Source organism: Podarcis bocagei, assembly GCF_964188305.1.
Source record: "Podarcis bocagei genome assembly, chromosome: 9".
Lineage (NCBI taxonomy): Eukaryota > Metazoa > Chordata > Lepidosauria > Squamata > Lacertidae > Podarcis > Podarcis bocagei.
Genome location: NC_138134.1, coordinates 36,650,976 through 36,671,850, shown reverse-complemented (window position 1 = coordinate 36,671,850; position 20,875 = coordinate 36,650,976). Strand labels below are relative to the sequence as shown.

Here is a 20,875-nt window from a genome sequence, read left to right as displayed (position 1 = left end):
TATTGGTGACTGGTCAGTGATTGGCAGAAACCTCTGTGTTCAGAGTGGATTTTTTTTTCAGGAATGCCCCACTCCTTCAAAGCAGTGGGGACCACCTGACCACGCAGCAAGGCATTCACCACACCCTGAAGCCACCTAGTTAATCCTCCACAACTTACCCAAACCAGCCAGGATGGGCATGGATCAAGAGAGCATGTAGTAGGCTACACAGTTACAACCATCTTGTTCACACACCCAGGCATCAATAACCAGGACTGTTTCTACAAAAATCAAACAGGATTGTGCATTGCACATCTCAACAGATCAATAGTGGCAATCAAGTCCCCGTGGAGGAGAGTGCCTTGCAAAATTATCACAATAGTCTCCAAGGGCTCCAAAACTGGGCTGCCTGAGGGAGATGAAAACAATGCACAAAGCACTTGGAAAAGCCCCAGTGGATGTCTACTGGAAGCAGCAAAGTAAGCTTTCTTCAACACTATACCACCAAACAGTAGATACAGTGTACTCTTATGTGTGTTCAGCTGTGTAAGAGACTTGTGCCTCTTGCACTTCAGCCGTCTCCAGATCTATTTCTTTCCATGAAGCTCTCCAATAAACGAGAGGACTGCTCAGGCTCCACAGTGCCAGGAACAGCACTTTATTTGGAGTGCCGCAACCGATAAACAAGTTGTTCTATGTGATTATACCTATGCAGTACAAACTATGCTTTTATGATGCAGAGATTAAAACATATTTTGCATTACAATACAGGACCTTTTATTCAATATCAAACAAAACATCAAAGAATGCTCAGCTACCCACCATTTATGATATCTTCACAATTGCAAGTCATTCGCCAGCATTTGAAGCCATTCAAGTGTACTCTGGCAATTTTGAACAAAGACTCACAGAATCAGATTAAGATTCCTTTCAACTCTGCGCCATGGATTATTTAAAGACGTGTCAATTTTATTTTATTTTTTGGTTGCTTCCAGCTCTTATTGCTTTACTTTTGTTCTTTTTGTGTGTAAAAATCAAATGAAATAAAATCAACCTGTGACAACTTTATGCAGCCAACTACAGCCATCAACCCGACCTTCCAAATAGGACTGGCTTTAGAGCTTCAAGCACTGTGCAGGTGCCTTACAATGTTTTCCGAGAATTAAGTGAATGACAGATATGCAGCAAGTTATTCCCATATGGTCTCCTCTTTACTCCTGGTAGATAAAGATCAGTAAAGGAACAGATGTTTGTTAATGAAATTAGAAAAGACAGGCAATATGTTCATAATAATAGAGAATCACATTTGTTAAATGGATCGGCAAGCGAACAGTCACTTTGTATTCTGATTGCTAAAGGTAAGAGTAAAATGAAAGGGAATCGAACAGTTAAGAAGCTCATAGTGTAATTAAAGAGCTGCCTGTCAATATCCTATGGCGCTATCTAGTTTTGCTTATGAGGGGCAAAACTAGTGGGGAACTGCAGATCCTAAACTTGAGATACTTTTAGAAGCATTGTCCACAAAGCATCTCTTTAGTGCAAATCTTCTAAGTCTCCCCTATTGATTCCAATAAAAGGGACACAGGTGGCGCTGTGGGTTAAACCACAGAGCCTAGGACTTGCCGGTCAGAAGGTCGGCAATTCAAATCCATGTGATGGGGTGAGCTCCCGCTGCTCTGTCCCAGCTCTTGCCAACCTAGCAGTTCGAAAGCACGTCAAAGTACAAGTAGATAAACAGGTACTGCTCTGGCGGGAAGGTAAACTGCGATTCCGTGTGCTGCTCTGGTTCGCCAGAAGCGGCTTAGTCATGCTGGCCACATGACCCGGAAGCTGTACACTGGTTCCCTCGGCCAATAAAGCGAGATGAGCGCCGCAACCCCAGAGTCGGCCACGACTGGAGCTAATGGTTAGGGGTCCCTTTACCTTTACCTTTTATTGATTCCAATGATCTTTGGGTTAGGCTGCCCATCTGGATCCAATCCACTGTAGCTTATTTATATTACAGTACACTTGTGTGCCACATTTCTGAATTGTACTCATGCAGGCCAGAGAACAGCTAAACTACGGTATATGCAGACATAGCTCAGTTCTATTTCTTCCAGCACTGCCCATAAATAAAATACTACCCAAAATAATAAAACTGAAATGATCGGTAATAAACATATAAAGGGACCTTGCAAGTAGTAACTGCCCACCATCAAATTATACTAAGAAGTATTACCATCTGCAATATGTGGATCAAAACTTATCGGCTACTGCTCTGCAACCTCTAAGACAAACCGAATGGAAATAAAAACATTTATAGTAGGAGTTCAAAGCCTGAGCCAAATCCCATATACTTGGTTTAATCACAGTTCAGGATCATATTGCCACCAGTGCTAAACCATGCTTACTATTAACCAGAGCTCACATTCCTAGCTAGGGTTTGAAATTTGTATAAATGATCATTGTCCACCAGTTAATGAGAAAAGAAATTGTGCTTGGAAATTATGAAAGGGGAGTGATAATTTTGATAGGAATTGTTTGGGTTTGTTTTTATTGCACTTGCTTCCCTTTTGAAGTGGCTTTGTTTTTCTTTATTCTGCAAATTGTCTTTTCAGTGGTTTACATGCTGCAGCCTGCTTGAGTGTCTGCTCTTTCTGAAAACCCTATGATGTCCTCAGCTGGACTTTCCTGTAAGTGTGAGACGATAGAGAAGCTGCCCACCATATTTCTGACAGCTATTTTAAAGTGAAGGCTTTTTACTGTGTGGAATATTTCATCTCTTTTTTGAGGTAAAATGACTTTTCTCAAAGAAAGAAAGAAAGAAAATCAGCAAACACTGTGTTTCAATTAAATAATTTTACTCTGACTAGACCTATTGAAATGCATGGACCTGTCAAGGCAATCCCCTATGTGTCCACTCAGAAATAAGTCCTATTGTTTTCATTAACCCCCCATCCCCTTGTAGGTATGCAGCCTTAGTCATGTTCATTCATTTCAGTGTGTCTACTCGGAACAAGACTTACCGTATTTTTCGCCCCATTGGACGCACCGGACCATAGGACGCACAGGACCATAGGAGGGGGAGAACAGGGAAAAAATTTTTTTTCTTGTTCTCCCCCTCTAAAACTAGGTGCGTCCAAGGTACATTCACCAGAGCTTGTGGGGCTGGCGGTGGAGCGAAGCGCTGCTTTCCCCCACCGCCAGCCTCAAAGATCCCTGAAGCCTTTGGAGAGCAGCGCCCCGCTGCCCTGCAGAGGTTTGCGCGCAGCCGTCCCCAAGCTAGAGCAGCGAGATGGAGCCCTCCGTCTCACTGTTCTGGCTTGGGAACAGCCTTGCTAGCTTCTGCAGGAAAGCGAGGTGAAGGCACCACGCTGCCCTACAGAGGTTTGCGCGCAGCCGTTCCCAAGCTAGAGCAGCGAGACAGAGCCCTCCGTCTCACTGTTCTGGCTTGGGAACAGCCTTGCTAGCTTCTGCAGGACAGTGGGGTGAAGGCACAACGCTGCCCTACAGAGGTTTGCGCGCAGCCGTCCCCAAGCTAGAGCAGCGAGACAGAGACCTCCGTCTCGCTGTTCTGGCTTGGGAACAGCCTTGCTAGCTTCTGCAGGAAAGCGAGGTGAAGGCACCCCGCTGCCCTGGAGAGGTTTGCGCGCAGCCGTCCCCAAGCTAGAGCAGCGAGATGGAGCCCTCCGTCTCGCTGTTCTGTCTTGGGAACAGTCTTGCTAGCTTCTGCAGGACAGCGGGGTGAAGGCACCACGCTGCCCTACAGAGGTTTGCGCGCAGCCGTCCCCAAGCTAGAGCAGCGAGACAGAGACCTCCGTCTCGCTGTTCTGGCTTGGGAACAGCCTTGCTAGCTTCTGCAGGAAAGCGAGGTGAAGGCACCCCGCTGCCCTGGAGAGGTTTGCGCGCAGCCGTCCCCAAGCTAGAGCAGCGAGATGGAGCCCTCCGTCTCGCTGTTCTGTCTTGGGAACAGTCTTGCTAGCTTCTGCAGGACAGCGAGGTGAAGGCACCCCGCTGCCCTACAGAGGTTTGCGCGCAGCAATCCCCAAGCTAGAGCAGTGAGACGGAGCCCTCCGTCTCGCTGTTCTGGCTTGGGAACAGCCTTGCTAGCTTCTGCAGGACAGCGGGGTGAAGGCACCCCGCTGCCCTGCAGAGGCTGTGCGGGCAGCCGTCCCCAAGCTAGAGCAGCGAGACGGAGCGCTCCGCAGTGCTCCGTCTTCCTGTTCTGGCTTTGGGCTTAGCGGCGCAGCCTGCATTCTCTCTATAGGACGCACACACATTTCCCCTTAATTTTTGGAGGGGAAAATGTGCGTCCTATAGAACGAAAAATACGGTAGTTGAATATCACTCACTGATCTCATGCACTTTTGGTAGCTAGTCTGCCCAGCTTTCCACTCTTCAATTAAAACCTAGAGGAAGATGTCATGATGTCTCTTCTCCATGCAGGTTTTTAACAGATCAGAAATCAGAATGTTGGAGGAATGCTGAATGGGAGAAGAACTCACTCACTACCTAGCTGCGATAAGGTAAGCCCCGATGTACTGATTTATTTTTAAAAAACAAAAATCTAAAGCAAGGGAATAAAACTTTCAAGAAACAGGATGTCAGTTTTGCTGCAGTACTATCTGAAACCAGGATTTGAAGTTTGATAATAAAAATTGAAACATTATGCCTACATCAATTCCCTGAAGAAACGCACACAAAAAGCGATAGAAAACCACAAGCATTTTTTTTCTAAATTGCAAACAATATGTAGAAAAATGGATCACTTTTTTATTCAAAGTATGTCTTGTATTTCAGTGTCTCACCCCCTCAAGCAAATGTTGATGTTTCAGTGCAAATAAAGACATGCCAAGAGCATGTAGCAAAATTCAGGAGAAAAAAAATCAGATGCAATTCTGGGTATCAAAGAATGAACATTCCATTGCAGCAAAACCAGTGCTTCATATGGTTGCTAGAGAGTCAATGATTTGTTCCCCAAACTAGATTTGGCAGACTTTAATGGATAGAGTTGTTGGAAATATTTTACAGGTCTTTGACAACTGTATACTTGGTTAGTCTCTTAAATTGAAGACCTAATGAACCTCTGAGCATGCTGGGTCCTGCCAACTTGCAGAGTGCTGGTGACCTCCTTTAACATATACAGCACTGCATGGAAGCAGCAAGCTCAGAAATCATTCTTAAGAGCCTGCTTACTATCAGCTGCTGTGCAGGGAGAAAATGCTTTCTAGATAATTTGATGCTGTGAAAGTGGAAGACAACATGTCTGAGGTATCTCAGAGGGAGATACAATAGGCATGAACTTAAGCATTCACAAATCTACGAACTTGTACTACTAACACCTCCTTAAACCTACAAAGCAAGTGACCATCTTTTTTTTTTTTTTTTTTTTTTGAGCAAGCTCTATGATGAATTCTGAAGGACAGGATTCAATTGAGGAGGGAGAGGGGAAAAGCTGAAGCACACCGATTCTCAATTTTCTTTTTAACCCTAATCCATTAATTCCTTGTAGGCGTCAGTGCTCTGGTGAGCATATGTGCTGGCAAGAGCTTCCATTAACTTCAATGAAGGGAACAGCTTTGCATGTGCAAAGAGATGAATAGATTGAGCTGCCCTGTATTGAAATTAATGGGGAAGCCCTTGCTTCCACATGGTGGATATATCTGCGCTCCCACAGCTCCAGATGGGAACTCTAGAATAGGTGACATGAGGAATATACATGTATGTATCCCATGTGCTTATTAGAAGTCAATTAAGAATGTCAGAAGAACCCACTGAAAATGGACTGCCATGCAGATTTCCATCCATCTGCCCATTCAACCACCATCATAGCAGCAACCCTTGTAACATGCCTTCTACCTTAGTTTTAGCTTTTAAAAACTTTATATTTAATAGATACATATATTGCTCTACAATGTATATTATTGGCATATTCATTGATGTATAATTGCCACCATCCTGTCAGGTGCCTTGCTGCTTTCCCTTTTTTTTGTGATGTGGTTTGCTGATTTTGTGTAAGTTGCTGGTTGCTAGAGGCAGCCTATATGTAATAAGGCTAACCATGCCTAACCATGTGTACTCAGAAGCAGGCTTCTTTACTGGTTTTGCTTTTTGTTGTTGTTTAGTCGTGTCCGACTCTTCGCAACTCCATGAACCAGAGCACGCCAGGCATTCCTGTCTTCCACTGCTTCCCGCATTTTGGTCAAACTCATGTTAGTAGCTTCGAGAACACTGTCCAACCATCTCGTCCCGTCGTCCCCTTCTCCTTCTGCTCTCAATATTTCCCAACATCAGGGTCTTTTCCAGGGAGTCTTCTCTTCTCATGAGGGGGCCAAAGTATTGGAGTCTCAGCTTCAGGATCTGTCCTTCCAGTGAGCACTCAGGGCTGATTTCCTTCAGAATGGATAGGTTTGATCTTCTTGCAGTCCATGGGACTCTCAAGAGTCTCCTCCAGCACCATAATTCAAAAGCATCAATTCTTTGGCATATCAATTCTTTGGCATCAATTCTTCCATATATCACTACTGGGAAAACCATAGCTTTAACTATATGCACCTTTGTTGGCGAAGTGATGCTGTCTAGGTTTGTCTTCACTTTTCTCCCAAGAAGCATGTGTCTTTTAACTTTGTGACTTCTGTCACCATCTGCAGTGATCATGGAGCCCAATAAAGTAAAATCCAGTCTAATTTCCCCTATGGAAATTCATTAACTTTGAAAGGGAATGCCCCAGCAAGGTAACCAATTTGTAAATATCTGTTGTTGGCTGAGATATGCATGTCTGCTGTGTGTTATGACATATGTAAAACATTACATATATTTCTGCATCAGGGGGTGACCTTTTCTCAATACTTTCCAAATGTAGTAGACGCCCCACTTTCTCATGGAGGAGAAGGAGAATGGTGATGGGAAGGGCAGAACTAGTGTGCTCATTTCCATGGTCCCACCTTGAGCGTTTATATAATCTCACTAGCAGATGGCATAGTAGAGTGGCAACGCTCACCAGATCTCCGGTTGCCCACATTGCTGCTGCATACTGAGAGGCAGAGAGGGAGCATCAAGGCTGGCCTGGTGCAAATGTACTGGCAGAAGTGCCAGAGTAGCTCTGCTGGTGTGTTTGCTCTGCACCAACCTCACTGCTGCCTCATCTCTCCTAGGAAGTAGTGCTAATATGGCTGACCAGAGGTCAGGCGAGTGCTGCCACCTGAACACATCTTTCATTACTGTTTAACTTCATACTGAATGCCTGAAGGTGACTAATAAAAGCTTCATTTTAAAGATACTTTTTATGCTAAGCATGTTTGAGAACTCTCACCACAGCAACAAAACACAGGCCTTACCATGTTATATATATAAAGAGTTTGCTCTGAAATCCTAAAAATAAAATATTTTTCAACCCAATTTTAGCATGTGCAAGATGCAAACACAACATTTCTTGATTTGTTTCTTCTATACAAGGCTTACACACATCTGTTGTTCTGGACAAGGAAACTTACCTAACTTTGTTACATATCCTACTACTACTGCTAGCAAATATTACAGCATTCTGTATCAATTCAAATGAAGTGTGATCAGATCTGTGAAACTAAAATATTTTGCACTAATTACACCAAGAAATGCTTACTCGATAAATTATTTCCTTTTACTTATTTGTATTACAGATGCTTCTGGACAAAGCTCATTTGCATTGGCAATATTCCTTGTCTCGCCATAGGTACAGATTTAATCCCATACAACAGTTTCTACTTGGTGTAAGTTTAGGAAACAGAGTCAGGACCAACTACGCCTCAATTTATACATTCTGCCATGACACACACTAGCAGTTTATCTTATGCTGCTGCTAAGAGTAATAAGTTTCCATAAATATGCTGCTATACAGTTTATTAGCTATCCTCATATAACAGAAGCAAACCAAAACCTTATTTCCTATAGCCGATTCCATTCAGGTCTTCATATATTCAGAAGGAAAAGTAGCATTATCTCTGCACTGTGAGTAAAAATGCAGTGCTAGTATATTAGCCTCCAATTAGTGATAAAAATAAAGTCGGTAATTATTTTTAAAAAACATTCTATACTTTGTTCATCAACTTGGGTAGACTTTATAAGCCAGAAAATATGGCTTATAAAGATTTAAACATAAATAAGCAATTAAATAAAAACTACTACCATAGCAACATACCTTTATTCCTTGAATTCTCTGGATTCTTTTCCTGCTGTAATTGAAAAGAAAAAGCAACAGTTACTCTCCATCTATACTGCCTAAAGGCTAAGAATAACTTTATTACCCACAGATCAATGACAAGAAACCTTTTCATATAGAGTTGATAAGTATATGCAGAACAATTGATCCTTTACCGTAGGGAAAGTTCCACAGAATTCACCAAGATTAATTCAGTCAAGCAGTAATGCATATCAAAATCTTAAGCTGCAGTTCTAAGCACAAATACTTGTGAGGAAGCCCTGATGAAGACAATGGGCCTTCTGAGTAATCATGCACAGGACTGTTCTGTAACATTTGTTTAAGTTCTTCTCTCCCCCCCCCCCCAGCTCTGAACATAACCGACTTCAGCGTTCATTTGCAGAAGAAAATTGCCAAGTACAGGAATCTCCCCCTATTCCCCATCATCTAAGATGTAAAGTTGGGGTCATGCATTTGCTGAAGTGACCTTGGCCTTAAAGGAAAGGAACTGCTGCAAATCTTCCACACACAAGGGCAGTTAGGGCCTGAATTGTTCCGTAGTATGTTCTGTGCTAAATGAAGACTGCTAACTATAGTTGCAGCTTGACTGATGCCTCTGGCTTCCTTCAGCTTTTGCAGAGAGCTGCAGTCCATCTCATGGAATGGTAAATTTTTGAGCACCATTATCCCCAGTGCTCTAGAGCATCACAGTGTCTTCCAGGAAGAAGATCATCACGTTACAATTGTCTGGGACCATGATATCTCAAGGCCAGCCTTCTTCCATAAGAGCCTGCTGTGGGACATCACTCATCATATTTTGATTAGTCCCATGCCCTCTGAATTACAGCAGGTGAGGTTGTGAGACAGCCACAGCTCAATTACAACACCATTCTATTTCCTCCCTAAAGAGATCTTCAGGCAAGCAGCCCAAATTTGGTATAGATTGTCTGATGTGCTATAGGGTTTGGGGCTATTTTATCTCTAGGCTTTCCTGCTACCTAGTTTCCTTAAAAATATTCAGTTTTTATTGATTGGTCATTGTCTGAAAGGTAAAAGGACTTTAAAATGTTGCCAGTGATTGCCCCAGTGAGCTCCTTTTAACTAGACTTGCCAAAAGGCTAAACTCTGATCCCCTGTAGAAGCAACAACAACAATAAAACCCCTTTCAATTTGCACTGGCTTCTTAAATAGAAACAAGTGTTCATTAGGTTTTATTTAGCTTGGAATTTTGTTGTTAAAGTTTATATTGTAAATCACCCTCAGCCTTAATAATGAGGACTCAGTTTAAAAAACAAAAAAAAACTCCACCTAAGTTATTCAAAATCAAATAGAAAAGCTGAGTAACTGTCCAAAGACATACAAAGTACACTGATGAATCTTGCAAGTCATCCATCTTACAAGCAGTTCCCTTGCCCTTATCAGACTCCAAAGCTAAAGTTGACAACTCATTTGTTCATTCATTTACATTTGCCTTCCTCTATGACACACATCTTATTTGTATCCAGGCAACCATGAGAGCATTATTTCTCATTCAAGCATTAACTGACATCATATTGCATTCTTCCAGCTTAATTTCTATGCATATTTCATTTTGACTGACAAGTCAATTCTATAAAAAATAGTGATGTTGTTATAACGTAAGAGTTTGGAAGTACAGTGCATGTACAATTCATACAGAGTTCTGAACAACTGCACAAGCTCCCCACTACATATTAGATTTCCTACTCCCTGTCAAGAACTATAGCTGCAATCCTAAACACACTTACAAGACACTGAAAGTGGGGTTTACTTCTGAGGAGACACATGGAGAGGGGCATTATAACTCTATATTCCAATAGGCATAGTGAGGTCAATTGGCTTAAACCCACATAAAATGTTGCATGATAAGCAATTGAATGGTTATAAATCAAACAATAATTTATCCTTTTAACACCATTTTCTTTTGAACTTATTGGAAAATCAGAATCTAAATGCTTCACATAAATCAAGATTCCTTGCAAAGTTGAACTGAGACTTGGCAAGCAGGGCTCCATCTTTCCAAGCTTCTAATTTGATTCAGCACCTATTGTAACAGGTTTTTTAATTTTGGCGAACCTACCTTGAAATTATTCATTCTTTATCACCTGTTGTGCCACAGGAGTGCAATGGCACTCAAATTAGTATTGTTTAAAATGCCTCAAATTAGTATTGTTTAAAAAATATTATTGAAACATATATTTACTTGCAAAAATAAACAAGAGCTATATTCCTGTTATCACAAGAGAATGTGATTTTCTGTAACAAGATTTTGAAGCTTAATTCTTTAAAGCAATTTGCAAACATCACAGCGTTCTTCTTTCTAAACAAACTATGATGTTCGTTGTTTACAAGTCTTGGCACAAGTTAAGACAGACTGCACAGCTTGTGATGCACCAGGCAAAATGCAGTAATGGATTGTGGCCTGTCAGGTTCTTGACAACCCCCTCTATTTTTGTAGTTCCAAGAAAGCATCAAAAATAGAAAGTTTTCCTTACATGACTTTGGCTTGGTTTGTGAAGGCCTGGATTACAATACTCACCAAAACACACCTGGAAATTCTGAATATTGTACCTAATTTTTAAATTCAAGTTTCAACTTCTTTCTTTGGACAACTTGTGATTCAAATATGTTCAGGATAGGGTGACCATCTTTGTTTCTGGAAGGTGCCTTGAGACTTTTAACAGCCACTTTGTTGGCAGAATTTAAGCAGGTGATGTGTTTTGCAAATTTCAACTCAACGCTGGGAAAGGGTTCTCTTGCTAAATCTCTCCCTAATGATTGGGGAAAATCAACATCCTTTATTCAGAAGCCACTAATCTGCAAACCTATGCATGTTTACTCAAAAGTAAGTTTCATGCAGTTCAAAGACTCTTACTCTCAGGTAACTGCATATAAAGGGAGGATTGCTTTCTAAGTGAGTTTGTGAACAAGTTGAACACATTGTTGTAATATTCATATGAAAAGTATGTTAGCCATTTGTAGTTGCAGTGATTATAGTCACTGCAGTTGCAACAGCAGGGAAGAGGAGAAAATAAATTAGAAGCAGATTATCCTGCTGGCATCTACCTGAATTTCAGCTCTAAACTAACCTTCCCCCACTCAGCTTATCCAAAGTTAACAATAATTCTATTTTATTTTGGCATTTGCTAACCAGCTTCTTCCTGTTGAGCATACCACTACAAAAGGCCATTTCTGTGCTTTTACATACTAACATGAGTGTATCAAAACAGTAGGAAATGCTATTATAACAAAAGCACGTTCTCCAAGCTCATTCAGGCTTCTTACCCATCCAAAGCCATATTTGTCAATTACTTATATAACTAAATGAGATTCTCAAGGCCCACACTTCTACCAATAGAGGGTAGTTCTCTGGTCTGCTGTTTCTAATTGAGGATGAACTAATTATCTGGGGGTCTCCTCAAACTGGATTGTGAATTTCCAGAATTTCACCCAAGAAAACCAGGGGAAACTTGGGACTTCCCTGGCAGGAACAGTGCTGGTGACAGAAGAAAGGAAAAGAGAGAGTCACTTCTTCTTCTTCCTTCGCCTTGGTCATCCTATCAAAATGACTTGCCAAACCTTTGCCAGCACCTTGCCCTGAAAGGAGGCCCAGATTCAACCAACAAGCACCAACCAGAAAGCAGCTCCTGAGAAGACCATATTTGGCCACTGCCAGAAGGTCCAACTGTGGAGCAGGGCTGTATCCGCTCATTCATTTGCTTGATGGGAGAGGAGTATGAAGGATGGGGAAATCTGTCTCCTGGCTTTGGTAGTGGGGCATAAAGGAACCCTTCCCTGGAAATGCCTCTACTCAGAACAAATTTGGAAGTAAAACAAACAATATTACCAGCACTGGGAAATCAGGGTTGCCCCAGCCACACAGCTATTCCCAAAGACAGCATGCTATATGTTTTCATGTTACTGTGGGGTTTGTATTTAGAGGGAAGAGCCATAGCTCAGGAGTAGAACGCCTGATCTGCATGCAAAAAAATACCTGTTTCAATTCCCCTGTACCAAGATTTTCAGACTACCCCTTGTGTATATTTTCAAGTTTTCCTGGCAACTTTCTGTGTTTTAGTTATTATCAAATAACTCTGCTGATTTTCCGAGTCTCCAAGCTAATGTGCTCTGAGGCATTTCTGCAAATAAGTATTAAAATTCACAAGAAATGAGAGGCCTGAAAACGTTTTTCAGGAATTTTGGAGTGGGACCAGCTTGTCATTTTCTCACTCAAAGGCTCATTACTTTTAAGAGCTGCATGGAAGGTAATTTTTTCCCCTGCCTGTTGTGCAGTTATTAGATGCCGCGCCTCTGTCAGGAATAAAGGTGCAGGTCGTCTTGCATCATCAGAGTTAATTGAAAGTTCAGCCCAGTGTTAATGAAATCAGAAATGGCCCATCAAAGCTTCAGATTCACTTGATATTGCTGCTTTCCACATTCCTTCCTAGGCTTGAATACACATTGCTCTGTTCTGTTGCATATCAGAGTCACTTTAGTTAAATCCTGCTCAGGATTTAAATCAATGGAAGAATGAGAACAAATTACAATCCACTGCCAATCAAGGTCTGCCTAACAAAAGGAAATTACAAAATATAAGAGCACCAAAGTGAACTAACAAGAGACATTCAATAGATTTCCCTCTGCCTTCCTAACAAAAGTCACTAGACCTTACCCAGAAATCCAAAGGAATATTCTACAAAATAAAGTTCTGCTTATCATTGCAATGCCAAATTGGCTCCATTAACAAAAACTAGATCAGGTTAGAAGCAAGATAGTAATGAAGTACCCAACCATTCCATCTTTGAAATGGACACAAGATCTTTGAACATACTAGACACAAAACATTCCATCAGATGTCAAAGAAATAAACAACTATCTGACATTTAAAATACATCTGAAGGCAGCCCTGTTTAGGGAAGCTTTTAATATTTTATGAATTATTGTATTTTAATATTTTGCTGGAAGCCGCCCAAAGTGGCTGGCGAAACCCAGCCAGATGGGCGGGGTATAAATAAATTGTTGTTGTTGTTGTTGTTGGTAGCAGTTCCCTGAGGAGGTACTTCTGACTACAGGTGGGCGAATTGCATTTCTGAATGTATGCTTATGCAGCAACAGCAGCAACAGTAACAGCAACACCAACACCTTACTGCATATAGAAAGTTAGTACAACAGGTAGAGGGCTAGGCTACTACATTCTCACTAGCGCTCTTGTTTTCTCTTTACAAGGACTTTTTCCCATGGGAGAACATTCAGAAATGTTGTGCCATATCTCCAACCTAAAGGGGAACATATTGTTGTACCAAAGCTGTGTGTTTTAAAGTTCTCTAATGCTGGACCATAACCAGCTGGGGCAAGTTATTATGCATACAGTGAATGCATGCACAGGCATAACTGCAACTATTTGTGTGGTTGTGCCATCTCAGAAACCTGCTTAAAACTTTGGTTTGCACAAGCCTACAAGGACATGTACAAAGATTATGTATACTTGATTTTAAATTTTGCTGATTTTATATATTGAAAATTATTTTTTATGTATATATACCACTTAGGGATCCTTTCACTATTTAGAAGAATCCATCAGCTAGCTTAAATATAAATAAATATGCAGGCCATGCATGAGCTTAGTGCATCTACAGATACCAGCTGCATATTTTAGATGAAAGTTGTATGCATAGGGAAGTTTACAAATCCATGCAAGAGATGCTCTCTCATAAAGACCAGATGGGGGAGAGAATATTCACTGATGTCAACAGAAACTTACCCAAAAGTAAATTTGCATAATTGTATCTTTATGGTAAAAGACCCCTTGGACAATGGATGTTTCCGAAACAATGCCTTGCTAAAGTGTGTCTTATAAATAGATTTGTCGAAAGCATAGAAATATAAGAATTGCCATTGGAATTCTCAGAACTGCAGCTTTCATCCCATTCCACAATGCCTAGCACACTGCCACTGTTAAAGGGTGAAAATAGTATAATGACTATTGAATTTATCTGGTTGCCCATATGCTCTCTGAGCAGCACACAGAACAGCAACAGTCATATTACCTATTATTGAACTATATGGAGGTGGTGCAACATAAGCAACACACTGTTATTAATTAATATGGGTCCTTTACCAACAGAAAAAGTAATTTTACTATCCAGAATCCCCAGCTTGCTTAAATGTATGAACTAGGTTGGAACCCAGATGAAATAGCCAAGCTAATACCAGAGGATTTGCACCATGTTGCATCATGTTCTGTTTCATCATCTTATGTCAGCCCAAACCAGTGAGGTGTATCAATGCACAGCACACCACTGCTGAAAAGAATTCTCTCCTTTGTGTCAGGCATGCTGCATTCAATCCAGTCTTTTCAATGCACAGCGGATGAAAAGGGGAGAAGAAATTTCCACTGGGTTTGTGACGAGAAGAGATTCTGGATGGCTGACCACACAAATTGCTATTCTGGCATATTACGAGCTTCAAGCTACTTGCAATATATCTAACCTGGCATTGTTAAAAAAAAACCCCCTGATTTAAGTGCATTGAAATGCTTTAGCAAGAGTAAAAATATAATCTTTCCTTATTCCAGCTGCTATAAGCTGCAATCCAGAGCACACTTACTTGGAAATGAGTTACATAAAAAGCAAGGGTATTCACTTCCAAGGATTAGGGTCAGGGTGACAGTCTCCGTATAAAGATCAGCTCAATTCTTTTTACGATGTATTAGATATCCTGACATTATCATCGTGCAGGGCTGTGCTGAGTGAACACCACAGGCATGGCTTGAAATTACTATGGGGTAAGGGATGCCTGCCTGTTATAACATCTTGCCTAGCAAAGAAAATCACCAAGAGAGTGGCAAATGTTAGAAGACATGCTCCCATATTGAATCTACATGGAGTGTCTGATTTGAAATGCAGCCCTTACCACTTTGTAAGCCTCTGGAGTATGTTAAAGGTGGAAGAACTATTTCCTTTAGACTCACTTGCTAAATTTCTAAATGTTGACAACCTTGAGCCCCTGGGGTGGTTAGGTTGAAGTATGTCGATTTCTATGGCATGCTGTAACAACATGGTCATACGCTGAACAATAATTTTGAACAAACTGAATACTGCAGTTGCTAACTCAATTACTGCTTTTTTCAACAGGAAGGGCTGTGACACATGCTTTGCATGTAAGAGGTCGCAGATTCAGTGCCTGGCAACTTCAGCTAAGGCTTGGAAAGCTGAAACTCTGGAGAGACACTACCAGTCAGCTTAGACCAAGCTTCTCCAATCTTTTGCCCTCCAGATTATTTTACACAGCTCTCATCATTCTTGACTATTGGCCATGCTGACTGGGACTGATTGGAGTTGGGTGTCCAACAACATCTGAAGGGCACCAGATTCAGGAAGGATTGTGTAGGCAGTACTGCACTAGATGGACCAATGGTCTCACTCAGTATAATTCAACTTCCTATGTCCTTCCATGGACTGGGTGGATGCAGAAGTGGTGGGAAGCACCAGCTGGAGAACCCCCAGGGGAAGAAGGCTCAGAGCCAGGGAATTGGTGGTGGGACGATGGTGAGTGGTCAGAAGGAACAGACTGGGAGAAGGAGGTGTCAGAAACTAAAGAGGCAACAGGGTTTAGTGAGCAGGAAGAGGATGTGGCAGAGATCAGTCCAGACTTAGAGGCAGAGGAGGACAGGGACTAGGAGACAGAGATCAGGCAGGCTGCTGAAGAATCCAGGGAGTCTCCCCCTCCTGCTGTGACCATCACTCCTCCCCCCCCCCCGGTCTCCTAGAACACAAATGGTATTTGTGTGCTTTTGTGTTAACCCCCCCCCCCGGGTCTCTAGAGGATTAAATATTTTTAATATATCCTTTTACCAATCCCCATCAAAGCCTTGGCTTCCAACAGTGTCTCCATATAAGATGGAACCATTAGCATAGCATCCATAGGTATATATGCTGGGGAAACAGGGTTGTAAGGAGATTATATAGTGCTGGCTCCAGGTTTAGGGGTGCTGTTGGGTAAGATGACCTCAGAAGGTACCTGAGTGGGCTCACCTTTTATTCAGTGCTATCTCAGTCCAGCATTTGAGTTTATTTACCAAGATCTTAAACCGGGGGGGGGGGGGGGAATCGGTTTTTATATGAGCCAACATGAAACCACAGTACCTCTATCTGGGACAAAACAGAGAACACTGGTATAAACCAGGATCTAGTACAGACCAGGATTGATATGCCAAGAGTACATGAAAGGAGGAGGGGTGGCTGATGCAATGGAAAATATCCATTGGAATAATGATTCTAATCTACAGATGTATTATTTTAACAAAGGCCATGGAAATAAGAACCACACACAGAGAGAGAATAAACTCATCAGTTTCTTCAGTTGTAGTAGAAAACATTTTAACTTTTTAAACTGAAGTTAAAAAGAACAAATTGTGCTTCCATATCCTCCCACAACATCTAACCTTAGCTATATCTTTTCTACTAAAATAAAATAGTGGGATCTAAACACCTTCCAACAGGCACAGCATTCATTAGTCTAGCACACAACATCATCTGTTATTTGACATGCAGATGAATTATTATAATGCTGCAAACATAAATCACTAATTAAAAGGAAGTTGGGTGGAAGAGGGTGTACAGACCCATTTGTTTTAACATACTTTTGATAATGAAAGCTAGTCATCAGCTTTACTGTATAGTCTTGTTGTAGGTTCTGGGTGCCTGAGTTTGTGGGTGTAAGTCACCCATAATTCTTGGATTCAGTAAAAGTTAGAATTAATCAAGGTTTGAAACCCCTGGATTTAGTTTCTGCTAATGAGCCAGACCAGCTCGGCAGATGGAGGCCATTGGCCGAACAAAGGCCATTAACCCATTAAGAAGGCAATTAACAGAAGACTCTCTGCCAGACACAGAGGGGGAAGACCCTGCCTTGAGCTCTGGGTAATTAGCAAAAGACAACCCCAGAGTTGGAATGGGGAAGTTTCCAGAATTTTAGTGGGCAGCTGAAGTAAGCGAACGGGAGAAAAGTGTCAATTTTGCAAGCTGGAGGGAGGGTAGAGCAGGAGGTGGGTAGTCTGTTTTATGCTGCAGACAGCATCAAATATGGTTGGGGTCTCTTGGCATCTGAGGCTGCAGCAATAGGAGGAACAGCACCCTCTTAGAATGTAAACACTGCGCTCTCACCATCTCTGTCAGGTTGTATATATGTGTAAATAAACCATATATCATGTTACAATGCAATTGTGTATGCATTTGCTCCCATGCATGCAAGGATGCCCTAGAGTCTGAGCTTTCATTTTAAAAAAGTGAGTATCTAGCCCCTACAGAAGGCAAGTAATGACGGGGGGGGGGGCGGGGACGGATGACGACACTTTCCAGACAGGTTTCATATAGAGCAGTTCCAGAAGTCTGAAGGGCTGCTGCCCTTCCATTCTGGCTGTGAAATAACCCCTCCTCTGATTTTTGGAGGGAAAGTGGTTGCAGCAGTCAAAGGCAGGTCTATCTGCTATTTGTGGGGTTTGGAGGAAGGGTGTGTGAGGGCAAAATATGGCAGTGGAATGTTGACAAGGCACATATTTTATTGTCCAGAAGGACTTTTGAACAGAATGGGGGGGAAGATAAACAATGATAGAGATCGCTTCCTCCCAGACTTCTCCTCATCCACTCGCCCATGTTGTTGTTGGTTTATATATTTGCTGTGGACAGCAGAGATTTTGAAGGAAAGGAAAAAGAAGCTGTGATATAGGGAGTTTCTGTCCCCCCTCACCTTCTGGTTCCAGCCTACCTAAAGGAACCACAATTTGATGTCTATTATATTAGCACTTACTGCCAACCTAGTAGTTCAAAAGCATGTCAAAGTGCAAGTAGATAAATAGGTACCGTTCCGGTGGGAAGGTAAACGGTGTTTCTGTGCACTGCTCTAGTTTGCCAGAAGCAGCTTAGTCATGCTGGCCACATGACCCAGAAGCTGTACGCTGGCTCCCTCGGCCTATAGAGGGAGATGAGCGCCGCAACCCCAAAGTCAGTAATGACTGGACCTAATGGTCAGGGGTCCCTTTACCTTTACATTAGCACTAAGTTCCATTTTGTAGTCATTTTAAATCATATTCCATATCTTCACAATACAGCTAAGAGATGGTGACTTGTCCAGGGCAAGAAGTGAGCCTTGAGGAGTTAATGGTGAGTTAAGCCCACATGCTCAGAGTATTTTTAAAAAAGCTTTTAAGTTTGCTGATAATGCTGAGGTTTTGTTTGTTTTTTGTTGTTGTCCACAAACATGTTTGCCCATGTAGTCATGTTAGTCTTTAGGATTCCACAAGAGGTGGCATCTTATTTCATGTGTTCCTTTTGGGAAAGGAGACCCATATTTTGGGAAGTGCACCCCAAAAGGGCACCCAACCACCTTGATCCACCCTTGGCTTTAATACTGGTAATGTCAGACAGACTAGAGAAGAGACTTCAGATGCACACTACAGCCAATGTGGGGTTTTACATTCGTGCTATAGACTGATGTAAGACAAAGACTCAGGTGTGGAAATGTCATTAAGCTTCCAGATCTGGAGAAAGTGAGAGCATAATGTGAGAGGACAGATTTCCATGAGACTAAAGTGATTAATCAAACATCATTGTTAGCTCTCCCAGCAATTTAAGCTAAGCATACCTGCCATATGTAATGACAGCCAGGAAGCACATAGCAGAAGAGAGTTACAGATATCCATCTAAAATGAGACTTGGTCTGGAATGGTATTATAACAGAATAAGCCGGCTAGTGAGAATGAGAAATTGAACATACTCTGCTTTCCTCCTGATAAGAGGCAGGTTGTTAGGAGGATGCAATTCCCCTTTACTTAGGGAGGAACACCACTGCATTTACTGGACACTGTCCTTTCCCATTTCATTTTAGACAGAGGTTCTGCAGCCAGGTAAAAGCAGCCCTGATTTTTCTTTCAAAATTCAAACTCCACGGATAGCAGCACAACAACAGGAGCAATTTGAGAGACAGTAATAAGGAAGACAAATCTGCTTTAAAAGCAACCAATTTACTATCACTAAGCTTACACATGCATGCAATGTATGCATGCATACACACACCCAGTTGATGATACTTGAAAAAGCATTTTCCCTGAAATTGCTGCCTAAGGTGAAGAGACCGAATGAGCAGCAGGTTGCAAGTAGCTCCTGCAGGAATTACATATTCCAGCTGCAGTTAGACTCATTTGCTCTGATTAGCACCATGGTTAAAAGCAGCTGCCAGCATCTTCTATTTTTATCCCATCTTTTAAATTCTAAGAAGTTGTTCCACCCGATGACAAGCACATTCCTCATTTTGATTCCTGCACACACTCCTCTGTAGAGTGGACCAGGTACCTCAACAGGATAGAAGAATTATTGAAAGGCTTCGTTACTGTTATATTTATATTAATGAAGCCCATCTCCAGGTTTAAGGCAAAGCTCCCTCTGCTGATCCCCCAACAGACAGCTAAAAAAAACTGAATTCACACAATGACCAGGAGCAAGCAATGCAATTGATGTTACCATTTTTAAACTATGTGCAGTATTGATATTGTATATCAGTTCCTCAGGACTGGAGGAGGGAGCAGAAAGCTTGGGATTATGTTCAGACCACTCCAAAACGGGGGCTCTAGAAACCTATCCTGGTCCCAGGGTCCATGCCCGGCACCACTGTATTTATTATGCTTAATGCAAATATTTAACTTCCATAGTAATGGAACATATTACTTGTTTATTTAAAATATCTGAGAAAGCGTGTTCTCACTAGCAGAGAGCACGTGTTGCGGTTGGGGAGCAGGCCACCATCATGACTAGTCAAATTTGGGGAACCCAAGCCGGTAAAGGGTTAATTGGGTTGCTGGGGATTTTTGTATGTTGCTAATTTGGAGGAGGGGTCAGAGTCTATAAATTGAGAAGTTAGACTAGGGGACGCCCTCTTGGCCGTTTTGCATCGGATCACATGGAGCACTTGGACAATCTTCTCATTGTCTGGTTACATTTCTTTATTTCTTTATTTCTTTATTTCCCCTTTCCTTTTAATCCTTTCCAGTCCCTTAAATATTTTAATTCCCCCCTTTTCCTGTTCGATTTCCCACCCCACCCCTTACCCTGCCCTGTGGGAAGATTCTCCCTGTATCTGTGGCTTGCCTTTCCCAATAGGGAGAGAGCCCCCATTAGGGGCTTTCTTTCGCAAAAAGTTTCCCCCATTTCTCTTGTTGAAATTGTGGGGCTAATCAGGGCTGTTCCCAGATTAACTGGTATCACTTTCGTTTATAGTATCCCCGGAGATTGGCTTTATTTTGAGTGTGTGCAGCGCTGTTGGCCAAATTTTAAGCTAGCCTTGGGTGGGAGCACTAATTTGAGTTCTTTTAACATTGCTATGAGACTAAGATTCTCAAGAGCTGAAGCAGGGAGGCCTATTCGGCCTGCACATAACTTCCAAGCCTGAGTCTGCTACAGGTAGCAGTTAATTGTTAAGTCTCTGACACGTGATTCATTCTCTCTATGTATCTGCTTCCAGGCCCAGTTGCTGCTAATGTATATCTGAGGCAGACAGAGGGCCCCAGAGGCTCCCTGTCCCTCCAGGGACTATGAGCACTCTGTATATGCTCTTGAACTATGCTGTTTCTGAACAAGTTTATTTTCTTTAAGTTTGTTTTGCTCTGATAGTGGCGACTGCCATTGTGGCTTAGTGGCTAAGTGCAGGACTAGGACCTGGGAGACAGGG

The 20,875-nt window shown here is 42.0% G+C and overlaps 1 protein-coding gene across 4 annotated transcripts in view; it reads right to left on the bottom strand.

Annotated features, from left to right (window-relative positions):
- Positions 1-20,875, bottom strand: part of FSTL5 (follistatin like 5) — a 355,157-nt gene that overhangs the window by 266,517 nt on the left and 67,765 nt on the right. For all 4 annotated transcript variants that reach the window (XM_081208810.1, XM_081208812.1, XM_081208811.1 and 1 more), the window contains exon 3: positions 8,138-8,171. In XM_081208810.1, the coding sequence (XP_081064936.1) occupies positions 8,138-8,171 (34 nt within the window). The remainder of the gene's footprint in view (positions 1-8,137; positions 8,172-20,875) is intronic.